The 17,842-nt window shown below is 44.5% G+C and overlaps 1 protein-coding gene across 2 annotated transcripts in view; it reads right to left on the bottom strand.

The window, feature by feature from the left end:
* Nucleotides 1–17,842, bottom strand: part of LOC144791977 (uncharacterized) — a 72,331-nt gene that overhangs the window by 4,500 nt on the left and 49,989 nt on the right. Inside the window, exon 6 of one of the 2 annotated variants that reach the window (XM_078666838.1) lies at nucleotides 6,888–9,030. The exons of the other annotated variant lie outside the window; for it this stretch is intronic. Coding sequence (XP_078522964.1) covers nucleotides 8,818–9,030 — 213 coding nt within the window. The 3' untranslated portion in view covers nucleotides 6,888–8,817. Of the gene's footprint in view, nucleotides 1–6,887; nucleotides 9,031–17,842 lie in introns of those variants that run through there. 2 annotated transcript variants of the gene reach the window in all.

The following is a 17,842-nucleotide window of genomic DNA, read 5'->3' on the forward strand; positions in this document are numbered from 1 at the left end:
GGAATGGATCATAAGGGCTTGCAGGCAAAAACATGAGGTTTACAGTACCAGTGATCACACAGTGTAAAGGTACAGCAAAGTATAACAGAACACATTTACAATAGTAGTACACATAGGATTTAGAGCTTGTATAAGGTGTTATGAGCGGTCGACGGCGTTTCAATCCATTATCTTGATACATAGATCATCATCAGGACATGAATGATATGCCTAATATTTGTAGCCTCAGATGCCGATAGTTTGGAACGGAGAGAGTTGCAGCGACTGATGCTGCGCCATGGGGCCGGTGGAATTCCGAGGTTTAAGACCCAGTATCAGGCCTTCAGGACAACACCAGCAGTGCGGGCGCCCGAATCTCTTTTAAAGTTCGCTTTTAAAAGTCCAATACGGTGAAGCCTACCGCGCGATGGCCGGTCATTCCCCGGCGCAGCGGCGTGATCGCAGTGTCTTCAACCAATATGGTGTGGCATAGCTAGTTCTTTTTGCCACTGTTGAGAATGAACAGTATCAGAAGTTTGCATGTTGGAGTTTTCTCCAAAGCACTCACAAGGAGATGAATTCCTGCTGAGGTGGGACACAGGGCTCTTTGACTCGCCTCAGGTCCTGAGGAAGGTTTGGATGGACAGGGCCCAAGTCATCTTAATCACCCCAGATTGAGCCTGGAGAGTATGGTACCCAAAGTGCCTGTGCATCTGCCCTCCAATTCAGCTGTCAGTACAAGAGGACCTCCTGTCCTAGCAACTGAGCAGGGGCCAGCAGCTGAATCGCCACAGTCTACACCTTCATGCATAGAGATTGAGCGGCGTTAATTATATGCTTTCAGCTTGCTGACCAAGGTGGTTGATGTAATCCTTGCAAACAGATGCCCTTCCACGAAGTCCCTCTCAAGTTAGAAATCCACAGACTGTCAGCAAAAATTTGTTGAGATGCTCTGCATATGCGTTCGCATAAGGGGAAAGATTAACAAAACTGGTGTCAGTGAGAAGGGGTGTCGCTATATGCAGGTCTGCGCCTTCACTTCTGGGGCAGTATGGAGCCACCACTGACTCACACGGTGCCACCTACTGACACAGAGGAGCATTGCTGGAAAACATCTATGGATCCAGTCTGGCACGTGAGTGCATTCTGAAAGTGAGCATTCTGTGGTTAGGTAGATTATCCACCAGAGAGAGTTGTGCCAAAGCAAAGTAACTTGTTCCTCTGATCTCACTCCCTAAATATTTGTGCACACCCATCTACAGGGGAGCTTACTGAATTGGCTACAGAAGTGCGAATGGTCTGGGACGGGCAGCTTAATCCTTGAGCTGTGCATGACCAGAAGAGGACCACTGGGTGATTGATCTGGATAAGCTTCTGAAGTCAAGTGGACAAACGACCTCATGGAATTATTCCAGAGGAGTGGAGGAGCATTAAACTCTGGTGTTTGGGTGGTCTGCTAACCTCACTGCGAACTTCTGGATTGGAAGAGAAGAACTTTGTGTGCTGAGTCCTATTGGATTGGGAAGCCTGACTTATCGTGTTTGTTGTGTTAGGAAGGTTATGGGATGAACTGGTGCTAGGTATTCCATTTTTTTGTGGTGCATCAGGAGAGAAGCCTTAGATATGTAACAAAATAAATAAATAAAATAAATTACTTTGGGCGCGCTGCATCGCCGATGACATTTCAGCACGCGCAATGTAATTTGTTTTATTTATTTATTTTGTTACATATCTCCCTGCGGCCGTATGCCGTAGTTTACTACCCCCTTCCCTGCCCCTCCACCACCCCGCTCCACCACCCCACACCACTCCCTCCAGGAGCCGCTACTGCTGCCGGTACGGGTTGTGCTGCTCCAGGCTCAAGACTGATTTGCACATGATCGGCCTCCGTCTAGAGTTGCATTGTGGGTGAACAATAGAGGACTGGGATGAGGCCATGTGTGATTTCCAAGGCTGAGATTAATTGAAGCATTCCATCCATCACTTTGTTCTTGTTGCGGGCACCTGTATTGAGGCTGCAGTCACCATGGCTTCTTTTCAAAAGGGTGTGCTTTCTTATTCCCAGTATAACTTCTAGTAGGGTAGACCTGTCCGATTTTATGCATTGATCAGAGGCCAGTACCAAAGTGGTTGTTGTCGTTCCTGGACCACTGCCTTGTAGCAATCAGACTAGTTAGGAGACCATGGAGGCTCAAAAGAAATTACACGCAGGAAGACAGCTCATAACAGATCACGGGGCAAAGGGCCTGTTTTTTATTTAAACCTATTATAACATGTCCGCTGCATGGGAGCACATCATACAATTCATTCAACATGCATCCCTCATTCAAGCATCACTTTACAAAACATTCATAAATACCCGTGATTGTGGAGCGGGTTTGAGTGCGCCGTGGCACTTATGAGCTATAAGACCTTTTAAAGAACGTGATCCAGAATGTCATCATATTTCAATGAGGAAAATATATTTTTGATATTTGTGTACAATGGAGTGGTATTCTTTAAAAACACAGACCATGTTATAATTGTATTTTTTTAACTTCAAATTAGATTCAAGATGTCCCAAAGGTGCTTCGTTTTCTGGAGAAAAAAAATATATATATCATCTGGTTGAGGTGTTTAAAGTGCAATATTAAAGTACTTTACATCCTGGGTAGCCAACGGAGAGGTGGAGATTTTCCGCAGCATTGTTTCTGTAGTGGTTGATAAATAGTCCAATTGTTTGGTGAATCATTTATTTCATGGCTGTGGAATAGTGGGATTCTCCGTGGGTTGTTTCTGTCTTGCTTGCTGTATGCTGGGATTACCCAGGCAGCGCATCTGCTGCATGCGCTGTCTCTGCGAGACATGCTGTATCTGGTACATGAGTTAGAAGAACCTCCCATGTTTTCTGTTAGTTCCTGTTCATGCCCTTTGTAAATGGCTGTTTTACATTTGTGAATGTGGTTAATTCATCCCGCCCTTTGCTGTTCCCGACCCTCCCAGCAGACTGCTCCATTACATGTGTTCTTCCTTGTTTTTTTTTTTAAGTTTGTTTGTGGTACTATTTTCTTTTTCATCAGCACGGCGCCCTACGCCTTCCATCTGTTAAAATGTCAGGTGCGCTTTTGTTTTCATTTCCCCGGGTCTTGCTAGCGCAGGAGGGGAATACTGCTCTTCACCCTCCTAGATGAGTCACCCCCCCCATCCCAGCTCCCTCGCGTGGCACTGCAGCGCCTCTGCCCCTGCCCCTGTCCCACTTGTTTTTAGGTCTCGCCTAGGCAGTGCTTGCCCTGCCTCGTTGAGACATGCTGTACACACTATAGCGTGGAAGCTCCACCCACTCTCCGCCCATCATTGCCATTGGCTTGTGTCTTAAATGCTGCCTTCTGATTGGTTGTAGGCTCGTTAGTTCCTCCTTATGATGAACATGTCTTCATTTGTGTCCTTCCACGGCTACTGGCCCCTTTGCTGCACAGACTACTTTCTTCCCATGCCTCTCCCCCGAGGGCATTGCCAATGCTTGTTTTATGTGTCTCTCCCCACCCCCATCTGAGATCTCCGTTTATTTATTTATGATTAATACAGCCCACGCCGCGGCTCCAACCCTGTTCTCCAGCTCCAAAGTCGGCAGCGTTGTATGTTGAGCCACCTCCTCCCTTCGATTCTGTGCACGTTTGTTTCAGTTGGTTTCAGATGCTGCATTTGACAGTGTTTGTTTTAATTTTTAGCTGTCTCGCCCCTCCACATGTGTTGTGTTATTTTTGTTTGTCTCTCCCCACCCCCCTCCAAAATCGCTGTGTATTTATTTATGATTAGGTGATACAGCCAAACCTGAGGCTCGAACTTTGCACTTCAGCTCCAAAGTCTGCGGCTTTATATGTTAAGCCATCTCCTCGCTTCAAGACAAGCCCCTTAAAGGGGTTTATCTTTATTTTCCTCACCCAGTCACCCTCCTACCATGCACCCACCCGTAACCCCTTCCTCCCTCTTGCTTTCCCTGTGCTCTGCACTCATTTTGGAACAGGGAAATTCCTTCCTGCTTGGATATAACTTTAAAGGTGGCGCTGCTCCTGCAAGCAAATAAACACTCCTGGACCTCAAGCAAGCACGCTCTGGTTCTCCTTAGCCTGCCCCTCCCTCACCCAAGTCAGCCCCACCCTCTCCTATGAGGTAGCAGCAGGCTCACACACAATTGACATACTTTAAGGCACGAAAGTTAAGTGCCTTAGGGTAACTACTTGTGTCATTATTGACTGAGCATGTAAGAAACAAGAGAGAGTAAGGGTTTTTCCACAATGTAGAGGGAGGTACTCCTGGTCCCCTAGACCTAAATATGTGTAAACAAAAAAGAGGAGTATCACCATAGGACCAGGTAGTGGTCCTAATGGAGAGTGAGGAGAGGAATGAAGTCAAAAGGAAATTGTTCCTTTTTCAAAAGACCCCTCACTCACCAACCTGGTTGGTGACATGCTTCATCATCGGGGTCACACCCGGACAGCCGAGTGCCATCCGGGTGTGCTGCGACACCTGAATTACACAGGTGCTGATGAAAACCTGGGAATCTCCAACACAGGTTGAAACATGTAGACCCAAGCACTTTCACATAGATATAGTCGGTCAATTTAACCTACTCTGATATCTTGATTTGTTTTTATTATTGTCCAGTAACTTCATATTAAAGTTTTATTGAAGGAATACTGCACCAATTTTTTATCACTTTTTGCACAACACTCACAAAAATTACCCGCTCCACTGTAAATCAGGTGTCGCAGCACACCCGGATGGCACTCGGCTGTCCGGGTGGGACCCCGATGATGAAGCATGTCACCAACCAGGTTGGTGAGTGAGGGGTCTTCTAAAAAAGGATCAATTTCCTTTTGACTTCATTCCTCTCCCCACTCTCCATTAGGACCACTACCTGGTCCTATGGTGATACTCCTCTTTTTTGTTTATACATTATTGACTGAGCCCCAGGCCACAGTGGTATTTGTCTGCAGGGCCGTCAATATATTAGAACGCAAGAAAGCGCTTGCAATGATGGCTCTATTTAAAAGGCGAGAGGACAGCTGCTGATCGGCTGAAGCTCCGGCTCCTGTGCTCGAAGTTGTGCTAAGCGAGAAGGGGTCTGGCCTGCCTGCTTCCCCAGCTTGAAGTAGGTGATAACCTCTGCTAGTCTGTCAGTTCACTCACATATGTTAATTCCAGTTATGATGAATAGAAGACAAAGGCAGGGTCCACTTCTCGTATGCTGGCAGCTGCACCCCACTCTTTCTTCCTCTTCCACCCTCTTTTTCTGCCTGTCTCGCTCCTCCTCCCTTGCTGAATGAAAACCGTGACTCCAAGAAACAACTGGTACCCTCTCTTTACTCTTTCTGTCTGAGTGACATAACGAGGGACAGTCCGGTTTGAATATGTGAAGGAAAACAAAGTGTCTGATATTTGTAAAAGGAACGTTCTGTACTGAAATCATGTAATTGTATGGTGACTTCTTTTTGGTGCTTGCGCTATGGCAAGGTTTCCTCACAGGAAGGGAATAAATTGACCGCAATTGTTTTGGGGTATTTTGGTTGTTTACCTGAGGTAGTAAGGAGACATCAGGATTTTCTTGTAAGCAGCTGTCATGGGGAGTTTCACCCCATTGCAGTAGATACATTTCCGCTTACCACTCAAGACACTTTGCACCTGGTGTTCAGCACAGACGTTTTGCCACTGTATCGACACAGCTGCATTACATGGCAAACAGTTACTCAAAGTATTTAGACTGTTGTAACTCCAATAACAATGTTTTAAGGTTGGAGACGTCAGTCGGCCCTGTATTTGTCATGAATGACCTGTATTATTGTTAATGTCAGTGCAAACCACACAAACAGCTTTTGTTGCCAGATATGGCCATGATTGTAAAGTAAGAGTAGCTGACAACCCTAATATATATAGATACGTTGAATGATTTGGGGCTTAACCTGGTAGCAAGGTGTTAAAGCTAAATAATTTGCATTAAGATGATCTTTTACCAATAAGCAAGCATTGTGGGTAGCTGTTAATTTCGGTATACAACCTTTACCACGCAACTTTTACAACGACCTACCATTACCACGCAATTTTTACAACGCAGGATCCATTACAACGAAGTACCATTACAACGCATGTATTTACAACGCAGGTACCTTTACAACGCATACCATTACAACGTAAGTATTGGTAAGTATATAATTTTATTAAAAAGGAGTCCTAACTTTACTACTACTAAACTGAGAAAAATTCTAACTTTCAGACTTTCGGTATTCACAGAGGGCATTTAGGAGTCCTAAAGTTAGGACTCCTAACTTATGTGAATACTGAATGAGTAAGTGCCTTCTGTGAATACCAAAATGGTAGTAAGTTTAGGAATTTGTCCTAAGTTAGTTCTGTGAATCGGGCCCAGAGCTTTGGACTATACCATTCCCCGCTGAAAGGCAATATTTCTCTCCATGTGTTCCCATACCTGGCGTGTCACGCAGTTCGGTGCTTACTTTCCCTCCATGTTAAAAAACAGTAGATGTTTCAGCACCCAGGCTAATATGCTGCATTGCTAAATACATATAAGGTCCCAAAGGCGAGCCCGATGCATTGCAAATGCTTGTTTTAATGTTTCTTGCTGTTTCTTCTGTCGAGCCTGTGAGGCGCGCATTTGTTTAGAAGAACTGCTTTTTATCTAGGTGTCAATAAATATCTCTTACAATCATAGAAGGCGTGGGACCGTGGCGGCTGCTTTCTCATCTTGGAGGGTCCACTTTACATATTTTAGTCCCATGGTGCTCGGCTACCTTTCATTCTTTCATGCCATCTTTCACGTCTGAGACCAGAGGCAGAGACTTGCAGCAAGTGTCTATTTACAGCCCTCCCCACTCCTCTGCCAAGGAGAACCATGCAACAAAAAACACGGACCCGGTCTGTTTCTTCTTTATTCTGAAATGCCAATAGGACTGAGACAGTTTCAGTTGAGTCATATTCAATTCTGAATGCGTTGGCTAAACATTAATGTGACTTTCTCAAATCCCAATCCTTCACATAACATTGCACCCATTATTCCCTGTTCCCCTAACAAAGCCAACCTGCAAACATGGCAAATGGTGAGTGGGGCTGGGCGTGCGTTGCCAGTGCCAGAAAGATCTGCAACTCGATCTCTAGCAGAATGCATGTAATCTTTTGAAATAGCAAATAGGTGTTGACAGCCAGAGAACTGAAATGCAATCCGCTCCGCAGAGTTGATGTGGCTCAGACTGAAAATCCTAAATTAATCTGCATCAACACCATTATCTATACAGACAAGAAGCATTCAACTCCACATAATTCAATGCCACACAATTAAATATCAGACAGTTCCACAACACACACATTCACACCAAATAATTCCACTACACGATCCATTCCAACATCTCATAATTCTGCACCACACATTTCAACTCTACATCATTCCACTTCATACCACATAATAACAATGCATCAAATTTAACTCCACAAATTTCCACTCCGCTCAATGCCTCATAATTTCCACTTCACATAACACCACTCAATGCAGCATAATTCCATTACACTCCATGCAACAAAATTCAAGTCCAGATACCTCCGCTGCACATATTTAAACTCCAAACTAAATAATTACCCTTCACGCCGCATAGTTAACTCCACATATAGCCACTCAGCTCCAAAACACATATTTACACTCAACAAAAGTCAACTCCGCAGCTTCACCCAAATTTACACTCTGCATAATTTCACACCATGCAACACAATTCCAGACAATGCCACAGCACACAATTCAACACCACACAATTCCATACCACAAAACATAATTAAACTACACACCATACCACATAATTAAACTCCACATAAATTTACTCCATGCCACATAAACTCCACATAAATGCCCTCCACACATGGCACATAATTCCACTCAACATATTTTCACTCAGTGGCGCACAATTCCACACAACAAAATTCAACTTCACACAATTCTATTCCACCCCAGAAAATTCCACTCCACAACACACAATTCCACTGCACACCACAAAAATCCAATCCACACCACATAATTAGGCACCATACCACATAGTTTCACACAATAAACGCCACTCTACAACACACAGTATCGCCACACATAAGTCCACTGCACTTAATAACACAAAATTAATATCCACATAATTCCATTGAACACACTTATCCAGCATTTCTTATATTAGTTCACTTCAGGTCTTTCAGCACAGTTTCTTTACTATAACTTTCCCAAAAAATCCAAACCGCAAACACACGCTCTCCTACTCTTCTTTCTGTGTCTTTTGTGTACACAAGCGCAGCCTCTTTATGCGTCTATAACGTTTTCTCAACCTTCATTCTCTTTCTCACACTCTTTCTGCTACTGTATCTAGAGTTCATTCACCACTTCATATACAAACTACCTATCATTCTCAATCTTACTTTCTATTTTATACAGCTCTCATCCTTATCTATTCACCACGCCACATATTCCAATACACGAATACACAACACACCACATAATTCCATCCCACACAATTTCACAACTAACAATTCCAATTCAAACCACATAATTCTACTACAAACAACATTCATCCACTCCACTACATACAAAAAGCAGAAGTAAAAAACAATATCATTTATACCGAAAATAGCTCAATTTTTCCCAAACGCCAGACCGGTTGTATTGCAAATGCTTGTTTATTATTTTCTCCAAAGATGTGAAACACCTGGATTATTTGACATCTCGTTCCTTGATCCAGGAGGATCTCCCTATCCTGAGTTGCCATTCTCCAGCATTCTCCACAGCCTGAGTTTATTGTACACCGTTGAGTTCTGGGGATTCTTTCATTCCCACAGCTGGAAATAGGAAATTCCACTCTGTATTTGAGGTTCAGTCCACAGCTCCAACTTGCTGGGCTTTTGACCCATGTGTGTACATAGGTAGTACCCTGGATGCAGCACAGATTCAAACTTGCTCAAGTTCTTTTCGATACTTTGCCAGAAGAGGATGCGTTTTCCGGCATCGTCATCCACATCGCCCGGAGCTTCGTCACGCGTCTGACGAGGAGGGTGGAGAGCAAGAGAGACAGAGAGATAGAAAAAGACTTTACTGCACAGAATTTGCATGCCTAAGACATATATTTCGCAAGAGAAAGTCGCATTTTAACCTTATTACCCAACCCCTATTGTACTCGCATACCCTTAACTCCCATCCCTACCACAACTCTAGGAAGGAGTAAAATTTATGTGAATGAGATATAGAGGAGCCATGTTGATGAATTCTCAAGAGTTTCTATCACTGGGCAGCTAAGTAGCTATAATGATTGTGAATTTAAATAGTGATGCCACGATTGTTTCTTTGTGTGAAAATATAGTCAGTGCCAGCTTTGAGGACATAATTGATCGGCTGGTTTTATTACAGGTTTTGAGCTTCTTTTATTCCATATGAGGAAAATTGAATTTTGCCTTGTCATGTGTCCCTACGTGTTCCCCATTATATGTAATATGTGCATGATTAATATGCATATATCCCCCTATGATCGAATAAAGACGCGATTATAGTTGTGTCCAACGTTAGTATGCCAGTTATCCAGTCCTCGTGAAAGCAACGAGTATTATGCCTATGTTGCCAACGTTTTATATTATGCCATGTTAATTCCCCGTTACTAGGCCTCAAAGGGCCTGAACACCAGATTCAAGCTCCAGTCTCCTGAACCCACTCCGAGGAGCGATGCAGCCCCTCCCGCATCCCTGACCCTTCGCTTACTTCCTGCCGAGCAGCGCGGTGCCCGGCCTGGCCTGCCTGCCTGTCTGCCAAGAATATGTTATGCCTACAGTTATCAGTTCAGCTCTCCGTCTTCACATTCCTAAGCTAACGAACCGCATAAACATCTTCAGCTATAGTCTAGTCTTCCTGTCTCCATGCAAGTGAATTACTGTATTAATATCCATAGAAGATTCATAGCACACGCAATACATGAAGAATATATGCATGCACCAGCTTTAGTGTCAAGTAGCCTTTGCTCTGATGACTTTTAGATTGTATCAACATGTTCTCTAAACACAAGATACCAGATATGCTGCAGGTACATGTCGTCCTGACATCTCAGACTTTAGTCTCCTCTTCTAGTGCAGAAGCCAGAGCCCCCAGCTCTCCCTAGTTACACGTCATGGCCCGTTTGCGCGCACCACTAGGTTAAAGGTTCCAGCTACCCAGGTAGCCCCCTCCATGTATCCACCCATTTATGACACTTCTGTGACGTCTTCATCACATGTCTACGTACACGCCTTCTTTGTACGCCCATTTGTTCTTATCTTACGTTTGTCACTTGTTACGCCTACTGTATTCAATGCAATTGTAATGTTTTCCTATATATACTATGTACTGTTAATGAGACGTTGCAGCTGCCATTCCATGCCATTCTATTTCAGGCTGTTCCGATCCTGTCCCTTCCCTTATGCCTGATTAAAGCCTGTTCGACTCAGATACCCCGGATCCTGCCTCTTATTTATTGAGCTATCTGTTTTATTTTATGCATAGAAAAATAGTACCGGTAATTAATTATTTATTTACCACATAATGGCGCCCGAATAGGGACGAGCCCCTTCCCCATGCGCCGGCGATGTAACGCAGGCCCCCTGACCCTTCTACAGCCGTGACGGAACCTCTACTGCGCACCGGCAGATATTTCTGCTCAAGTCTCCCTCAGGCCCACGGAGGAGACGGAGACTGCGGTCCGGCATCCAGACGAGGCGGTGAGGAATGCGGTTCGTCCCGACCAGAGCCCAAGCCGAGAGAGCAAGGTCCGAGGTATCCGGAGGCCCACCTGTTTCCGAAGCCTGAAGTTCGAAGCGCATGCGTAGTAACCAGACGTCGTAGCAGTCCAGTCCAGTCCGAGGCCTTCAAGTTTTGCTTCCCGGTGAGTACCGTTGCTGGGGGAGTATCTAGACGGGGTCATTAGTTTGTCTCCGGTCCGATGGGTTTGGGTACGCAGATCCAGTCCGACGTGTCCATCTAGGTGGATACGGTATGACGTGTCTCTTTATGAGACCGGTATGTTCTGTACTGTTTTAGCAGTGCATCCAGTAATTCTAGTAAGTCCGTTTCTCGAGAAATTCAAGTGTTATGTTTTTCAGTGTATTAGGTCGTATTCTGTTCGAACTGTTATTAATGTATTTCTATGTCGTGGTATGAGTGATTTGTTTGCCATTTCATTACTGTGATTATTGTGTATTGTGTTTAATTCAAGTACGACTCAAATATGCCTCTGTTTTCAAAGTTACGTCAGATAAAAACCAGAAAAGGGTTACTCGAAGAAGCAGTTCCTGTCCCTCCTAGGGACAGTCCTGGACACTTTATGTATCACAAGCATGGCTTAGATGCCATATAATATATCTAGACTTATGGGTGGATTATACAAAGAATCTTGAAGAGAAATATAGATGGCCTGTATCAGGAACATGGGATGCCGAGTGCATCATGAGAGTAGAAGAAGCATTATGGAAAAAGAAAGCCAGACAATCCCAGAAAGACGCCATAGAATTATGGCGCAAAGAATCTCATAAAAGAACAGAAAAAGAATTCAGAAAAGCAGAATTAAGTAGGGAATCTTCAGAAAAAGCCCAAGAAAGGGAACTTCTAGAAGAAGGTGAACGAGTTAGAGCAGAACAATCAGACAGACAGAGAAATGCCCTTATTAAAGGTATGTACCCTCTTCTTGCCGAGGGCTTGCCGAAGGCAACCCCGGAAGTATCCTGTAATTTACCGCCACCATTGGTCCCGACTAAGCTACGTCATAAACCGACTGCAGCTGAAATTTTCCTTTCGTCCTATTTGGACGATACAGTCCCAGAATATGCAAATTCTATTCCGCCTGCTCACCCTCAGCACCCTGTTAATAATGTAATTCCTGTTCCTCCAGCCACTGGTCCCGGGGACCCCGTTAATGTGCCAGTACCCCCGGACCAGCCCACATTACGTGTGCCCGTTCTGCCAGTCACTTTACCAGCACGTACAGTATTAACAGACGATTCTAGTTCAGGAAGAGCGGGGGGAAGTGCTCCTACCACCCCGCCTCAAGTAAAACGACTGACGCTGAGAGACGCAGCGTTACAGCACACGCCAAAAGTGACTACGTACGCAGACCTCAAGCGACACCTTACTGACTGCATATATGATTCAGTTCCAGGCGAAGATCACATGATATTATATTCAGTACGTTTAAGGCGAGTTGCCAACTTTTTGGCCACCCTGCCCGAGATGAAGGAACATCTAGACAGAATATATCATTTTATCCGTACAGGGGAGAATCCCGGAAGTATTCACGAAGCTATGGCACACAGGAAAGCCGAGATTCAAAATATGATTTTACAATTCTTGATTAACTGTTTAATAAGAGAACAAGATTATCCTGATAAAGACAAAGACGAGATGAAAGCCCTGACTAGATGGAGTGACAATATAGCAGAAGGAAAACACAGAACACAGAATAGTATAGAAACCATGTACAGGAAAATTCGTAAGGAAATTATAAGTATACACCAGAAGGAGGAAGCAAAAAGAGTAGCCGAGAAAGAGAATGACTCTTCAGACGAAGAGGTAGACACCGAGAATCCCAGCAGAATAGCGTATGTAGGTAGAACTAGATTTTCTAACAGACATTCACGTCTAGATTACAAGAAAGCTTTTCCTCCTCCCGTACCAGAACAGTGTTCTCTTGAACAAGTATTCCAGGCTACAGATAAAGTTCTGAAATTACGAATAGGCTATAGTGAGCTTAGTACCATGCATGAACAAGAACTAGCCTGATCAGCAGTCCGATGGGTTAGTGATTCTACCACGTTTCCAGACGAAATAGTGGCCCAAACGTTTCTGAAGCTGCCCCCAGCCGAGCAGCGACTGGTGGGTATGTATATGATCCAGCACCTCATCACACTGTATGAGGATCAGCATTCTGATCCAGGTCCTTTACATGATGTACTGAACGAGTTACTCCTAAACAGATGGAAAGGTCTAGGTACCGATTTAATTAGTGTTATTTTAGAACAGCGCCACAAATACAGAACGTTCCTGAATCCACATTTTGTTCCTGTTCCACCCCCAGTAAGAAAATCATTCTACATAGACAGACAGAATCCGTTGCGAGAAGTACATCCAGTTAAGGGAGAGGGAGGTAACCTCGAACGAGTATTTGTTTACACCCCTATCACGAAAATAGAACTACTAGAAATGAAAAAGTTAGTGCCCTGTCACGATAAAGATCCAGCAGGGTTCCATCGAGAATTAAAGGACATGCTCCGTATGGGAGAATACACGTATCCCGATATCATTAAAATGTTAAAGGTCCTGTTGCCTGCGGGCATATATGAAAAACTCAAAGAAAAAGAAATGGAGGTGGGAGAGAAAAAGATTGATTGGACCACATTAGAGACTGAAGATAACACACGAGTTCCAGGTACCGGTCTTGGGGAAAAAGCTAAAGCATTGCCCGAGTTGTTAATACAAGTCTTGCCAAGATTACTAGCCACGAAAAAGGAAGACTAGGATGCCATCTCAGCCTGTAAACAGAAACAAGACGAAGACACTAGTGATTTTTATTCTAGATTTGAGAAATGTTTCATTATAAATAGCGGCCTGAAAACAAGTAGTGAATAGTATCCACATCTTTTTGTTACCAAACTAGTTGAGAATTCTTTACCGCAAGTTAAAAATAGAGTATTGAAAGTCGAAAGTACCTGGCAAGCTAATACTCCGTCACAAATGCTCCAGATGCTACAGTATCACCAGAACAGAATCAGGGAAGAGCAGGAACATGAAAGGAGACGTATGAAAGACACGAAAATGAAAGTACTGGTTGCACAGTCTGTTCCACAAGACAGTCAGAAGAGGGGTCCGAATCAAACTAGTCATTCTACAGCTCCCGTTAAAGGGACATGCAATTACTGTAAACAGCCAGGTCATTATATAAACGAATGTGCAGTTCTGAAACACAACATAGCTACAGGTAAGACAAAAGAGAGACCACGTCCTCCTAGACAAGAACATGCTCTGCAGAATTCCCAGCCACCGCAGAACGCACAACAGACAGTTACAGTACCGCAGCCTATAGCTGCCACACAACACGTAACACAGCAGATGTACCAGTACGCACAGTCAGAAATCCAGAATATCAGCAGTATTCATGATACAGCCTAGAGAGGGAGGTTAGCTTGCCTCTCATCGAGGTTCCTGTAGATCAAGAGGGTCCCTATGTACACAGTCAAGTATTAGGGAAAGACAGAAAGTTTCTGATTGATACAGGGGCAAGTAGGACTACCATCAGTCATGACGAGGTTCCAGGGGCTCCACTCTCAGGCTCTAGAAATGTTTCCCTTGGATTTTCAGGAAAGCCTATTGTTAATGAAATATCGAAACCAGTTTCCCTAGAAGTTGGTCCATTGTCCCGAACTACAGACTTGTTACTTACGAAATCATGTCCAGAAAATGTACTAGGTATTAAGACCCTGAAAGAATTAGGAGCAGTTATATGCTGTTCCCCAGAAGGTGTGAGATTGTTTTTACGTGATTTTAAAGGTCATTATGTATTGCGTGATTTTGATCCAAGATTATTGAATGTACCACAGCATTTATGGGCGCAAGGTCCAACTGATGTAGGTTGTATGCACATTACACCATATCGTGTCACTCTGAAGAAAGGTGTTGTATTACCACGAATCCGACAGTACAAATTGCCACCTGAGGCTGTAGCAGCCTTATCCAAAATTATTGACGAGCTCATTGCTCAAGGAGTGGTTGTAGAAACTGACTCCAATGTATGTAATTCTCCTATCATTCCGATTCTTAAACGTACTGATCCCAATGCACCTTCAGTTTATCGATTAGTGATTGACCTTCGAGAACTTAATAAATGTATCATACCCCAGTACCCAGTGGTTCCAGACATTTCTTCCCTATTGACTGCCATTGATTCCGAAACTACGTTCTTTACTGTTATTGATCTCAAGAATGCATTTTTTAGTGTCCCCATTCATCCAGACAGCCAATTCCTTTTCGGTTTCTGTTTAAATGGAAGAAGCTATAAATTTACACGAGCTCCTCAAGGTTTCACAGAAAGTCCTAGCATTTACAGTCAAGCGCTTAAAAGACAACTGGACAGTATTCACATGCCGACTGACACTGCCCTGCTCCAGTATGTCGATGATCTATTGATCACAGCCCGTTCTGAACGTGACTGCGAACGTGCGTCACTTACAGTCTTGTATTTCCTGGCCGAGATGGGGCACAAGGTGTCCCCTTCGAAACTGCAATTTTGTGTCCAGCAAGTGGTGTACCTTGGACACTTACTGTCCAAGAGGGGTAGGCAGTTGACACCTGACCGTATCCAGTTAATAGCACATCTTCCACAGCCCAAGACTCAGAAGGAGGTACGAGCTTTTATCGGCCTCACTTCTTACTGCAGACAATGGATTCCTCAGTACGCATATCTAGCCAAGCCACTGATACAGTTAACGACACAGGAGGCAGCCACATCGACTGTCCTCCCTTGGACCCAAGAACATACACTTGTTTTCAATGAGTTAAAGAAAGCTTTATGCCAAGCACCTGTTCTAGCGACACCAAACTACAGTAAGCCTTTTATACTTTTTGTCACTGAACGTGATGGTACAGCATTATCTGTTCTCACACAAGATCAAGCGGGACAATACAAGCCCTGTGCTTATTTCTCTAGCACATTAGATCCGGTGGCCCAGGCTCTGCCTGCGTGCCTCAAGTCAGTTGCAGCCACAGCCCTAGCTATCAGACAAAGTGATTCCATAGTGTTAGGACACTCCCTGACAGTACAAGTTCCACACTCCGTGGAAGTTCTTTTGAACCGAACACAGACTCAGCACTTGACAATTGCACGTTTAACAGGTTATGAACTGACATTGTTTCAGCCACACATAGAAATCAGACGATGCAACATCTTAAATCCCGCTACACTGTTACCCTCAGTTACTTCAAATCCTGCCACACATGACTGTGTGGAAGTTGTTAACACCATGACAAAGCCAAGACAAGACTTGACAGACATTGCATTACCTGATCCCGACCTGACACTTTATGTGGATGGTTCATGTATGAGGACAAGTACAGGAGAGTTAGTAGCCGCGTATGCAGTGACTACTGAAACTGAAGTTATAGAAACACATCGTATTGACACCCTGTCTGCTCAAGCAGCAGAGCTCGTCGCTCTGACCCAAGCCTGCATACGAGCCAAGAACCTGAAAGTAAACATATACACAGATTCACGTTATGCGTTCGGAGTCGTACACGACTTTGGAATACTCTGGCAAGAGAGAGGTTTCATGACTTCTCATGGAGCCAAGATTCAGCATGGCCCCCTCATTCAAGCCCTGTTAGATGCAATACATTTACCGACAGCTATCGCTATCATGAAGTGCAAAGCACATACGAAAGTCACTGACATCATTTCCCAGGGTAACGACCTGGCAGATCGAACAGCCAAGCTTACAGCTCAGACTCCAGACATTCCAGTTAACACGATCAAGACGGATATTCCAGATCAGACTACTTGTATGACAGTTAAGGACCCTACACAAGACGTACTAGATATACAGTTACATGCTATCCCAGACGAATCAAGAAATGGTCTGAACAAGGAGGGGTCCAGACAGATCAAGGATGGTTGACGAAGGGAAAAGCCACATGGTTTCTCCCCGACTCTATGGTTCAAGTCATTATTAACACCGCACATAGTCCAGCACACTTAGGAGAAAAAGCCATGTTAGACAGTATTCAGAACCTCTGGTTTAACAAGCATTTACGAGCAGCAGCCAAGCAGAAAGTGCGTACCTGCATGATTTGTTGTCAGTTCAATCCAGGTAAAGGTGTTCCGGTGGAACAAGGTGGATTCCATCCCCCGGACCACCCTTTTGAAGTCCTCCAGATGGATTATATTCAGATGGATCGATGTCGAGGTTTCAAGTATGTCCTCGTAATTGTATGCGCTTAGTCCAGATGGACAGAAGCATATCCAGTCCCAGATTACACTGCCGCGACCACTGCCAGGCAGTTGGTTCGTGAGTATTTCCCTCGCTATGGATTACCGAGGGTCGTGTATTCAGATAACGGCCAGCCATTCTCATCCGAACTCATGAAACAAGTATCCCTTCTGTTAGGGTACCAGTGGAAGTTCCACTGTGTACGACATCCTGAAGCAGCTGGTCTCGTAGAGAGACATAATCAGACCCTGAAAATCCGCATTGCCAAGGTATGCGCAGAGAAAGGTGTAGATTGGATGGTAGCACTGCCAGTCGCCCTTTTTTACATGAGAATGGTTGCCCACTCCCGTTCAGGTCTGTCCCCTTACGAGGTAGTTTTCGGTCGTCCCCCAAACATGTGGGGTACACCTAGGCCACGTACAATTACTGATGTTGACAGTAATATGCTGACAGATTACCTGGCTTCCTTGATGTCTGCACTACTCTCTTGTCGTTCACAGGTTGCCGCTGCTTTTCCAGACAACACTCAAGTGAAACCGCACGAGGTCATACCAGGCGACCTCGTTCTGATTAGGAACTTTGATCGTTCAAGTCCGCTGGAGCCCCGTTGGAAAGAACCAAAACTCGTACTGATGACAACAAGGACTGCAATCAAGGTCGAGGGTCGTAAGGGGTGGTTGCATTCCAGTCACGTGAAGCGATTCCATGGACTCCGTCCAAAGACTTCTTTCAAGGACTGCCCCGTTCTCAAGGACTGCCCAGACACTGACTCTAAACTTCCCCTGTTAGAGAAAACTCCACAGCAGGAATATAAAGAAAAATTAAGGTCTAGTAAGTCAGCCAGTTTAATTGTTTAAGTCCCTCT

Source organism: Lissotriton helveticus, chromosome 11 (genome assembly GCF_964261635.1).
Source record: "Lissotriton helveticus chromosome 11, aLisHel1.1, whole genome shotgun sequence".
Classification (NCBI taxonomy): Eukaryota; Metazoa; Chordata; class Amphibia; order Caudata; family Salamandridae; genus Lissotriton; species Lissotriton helveticus.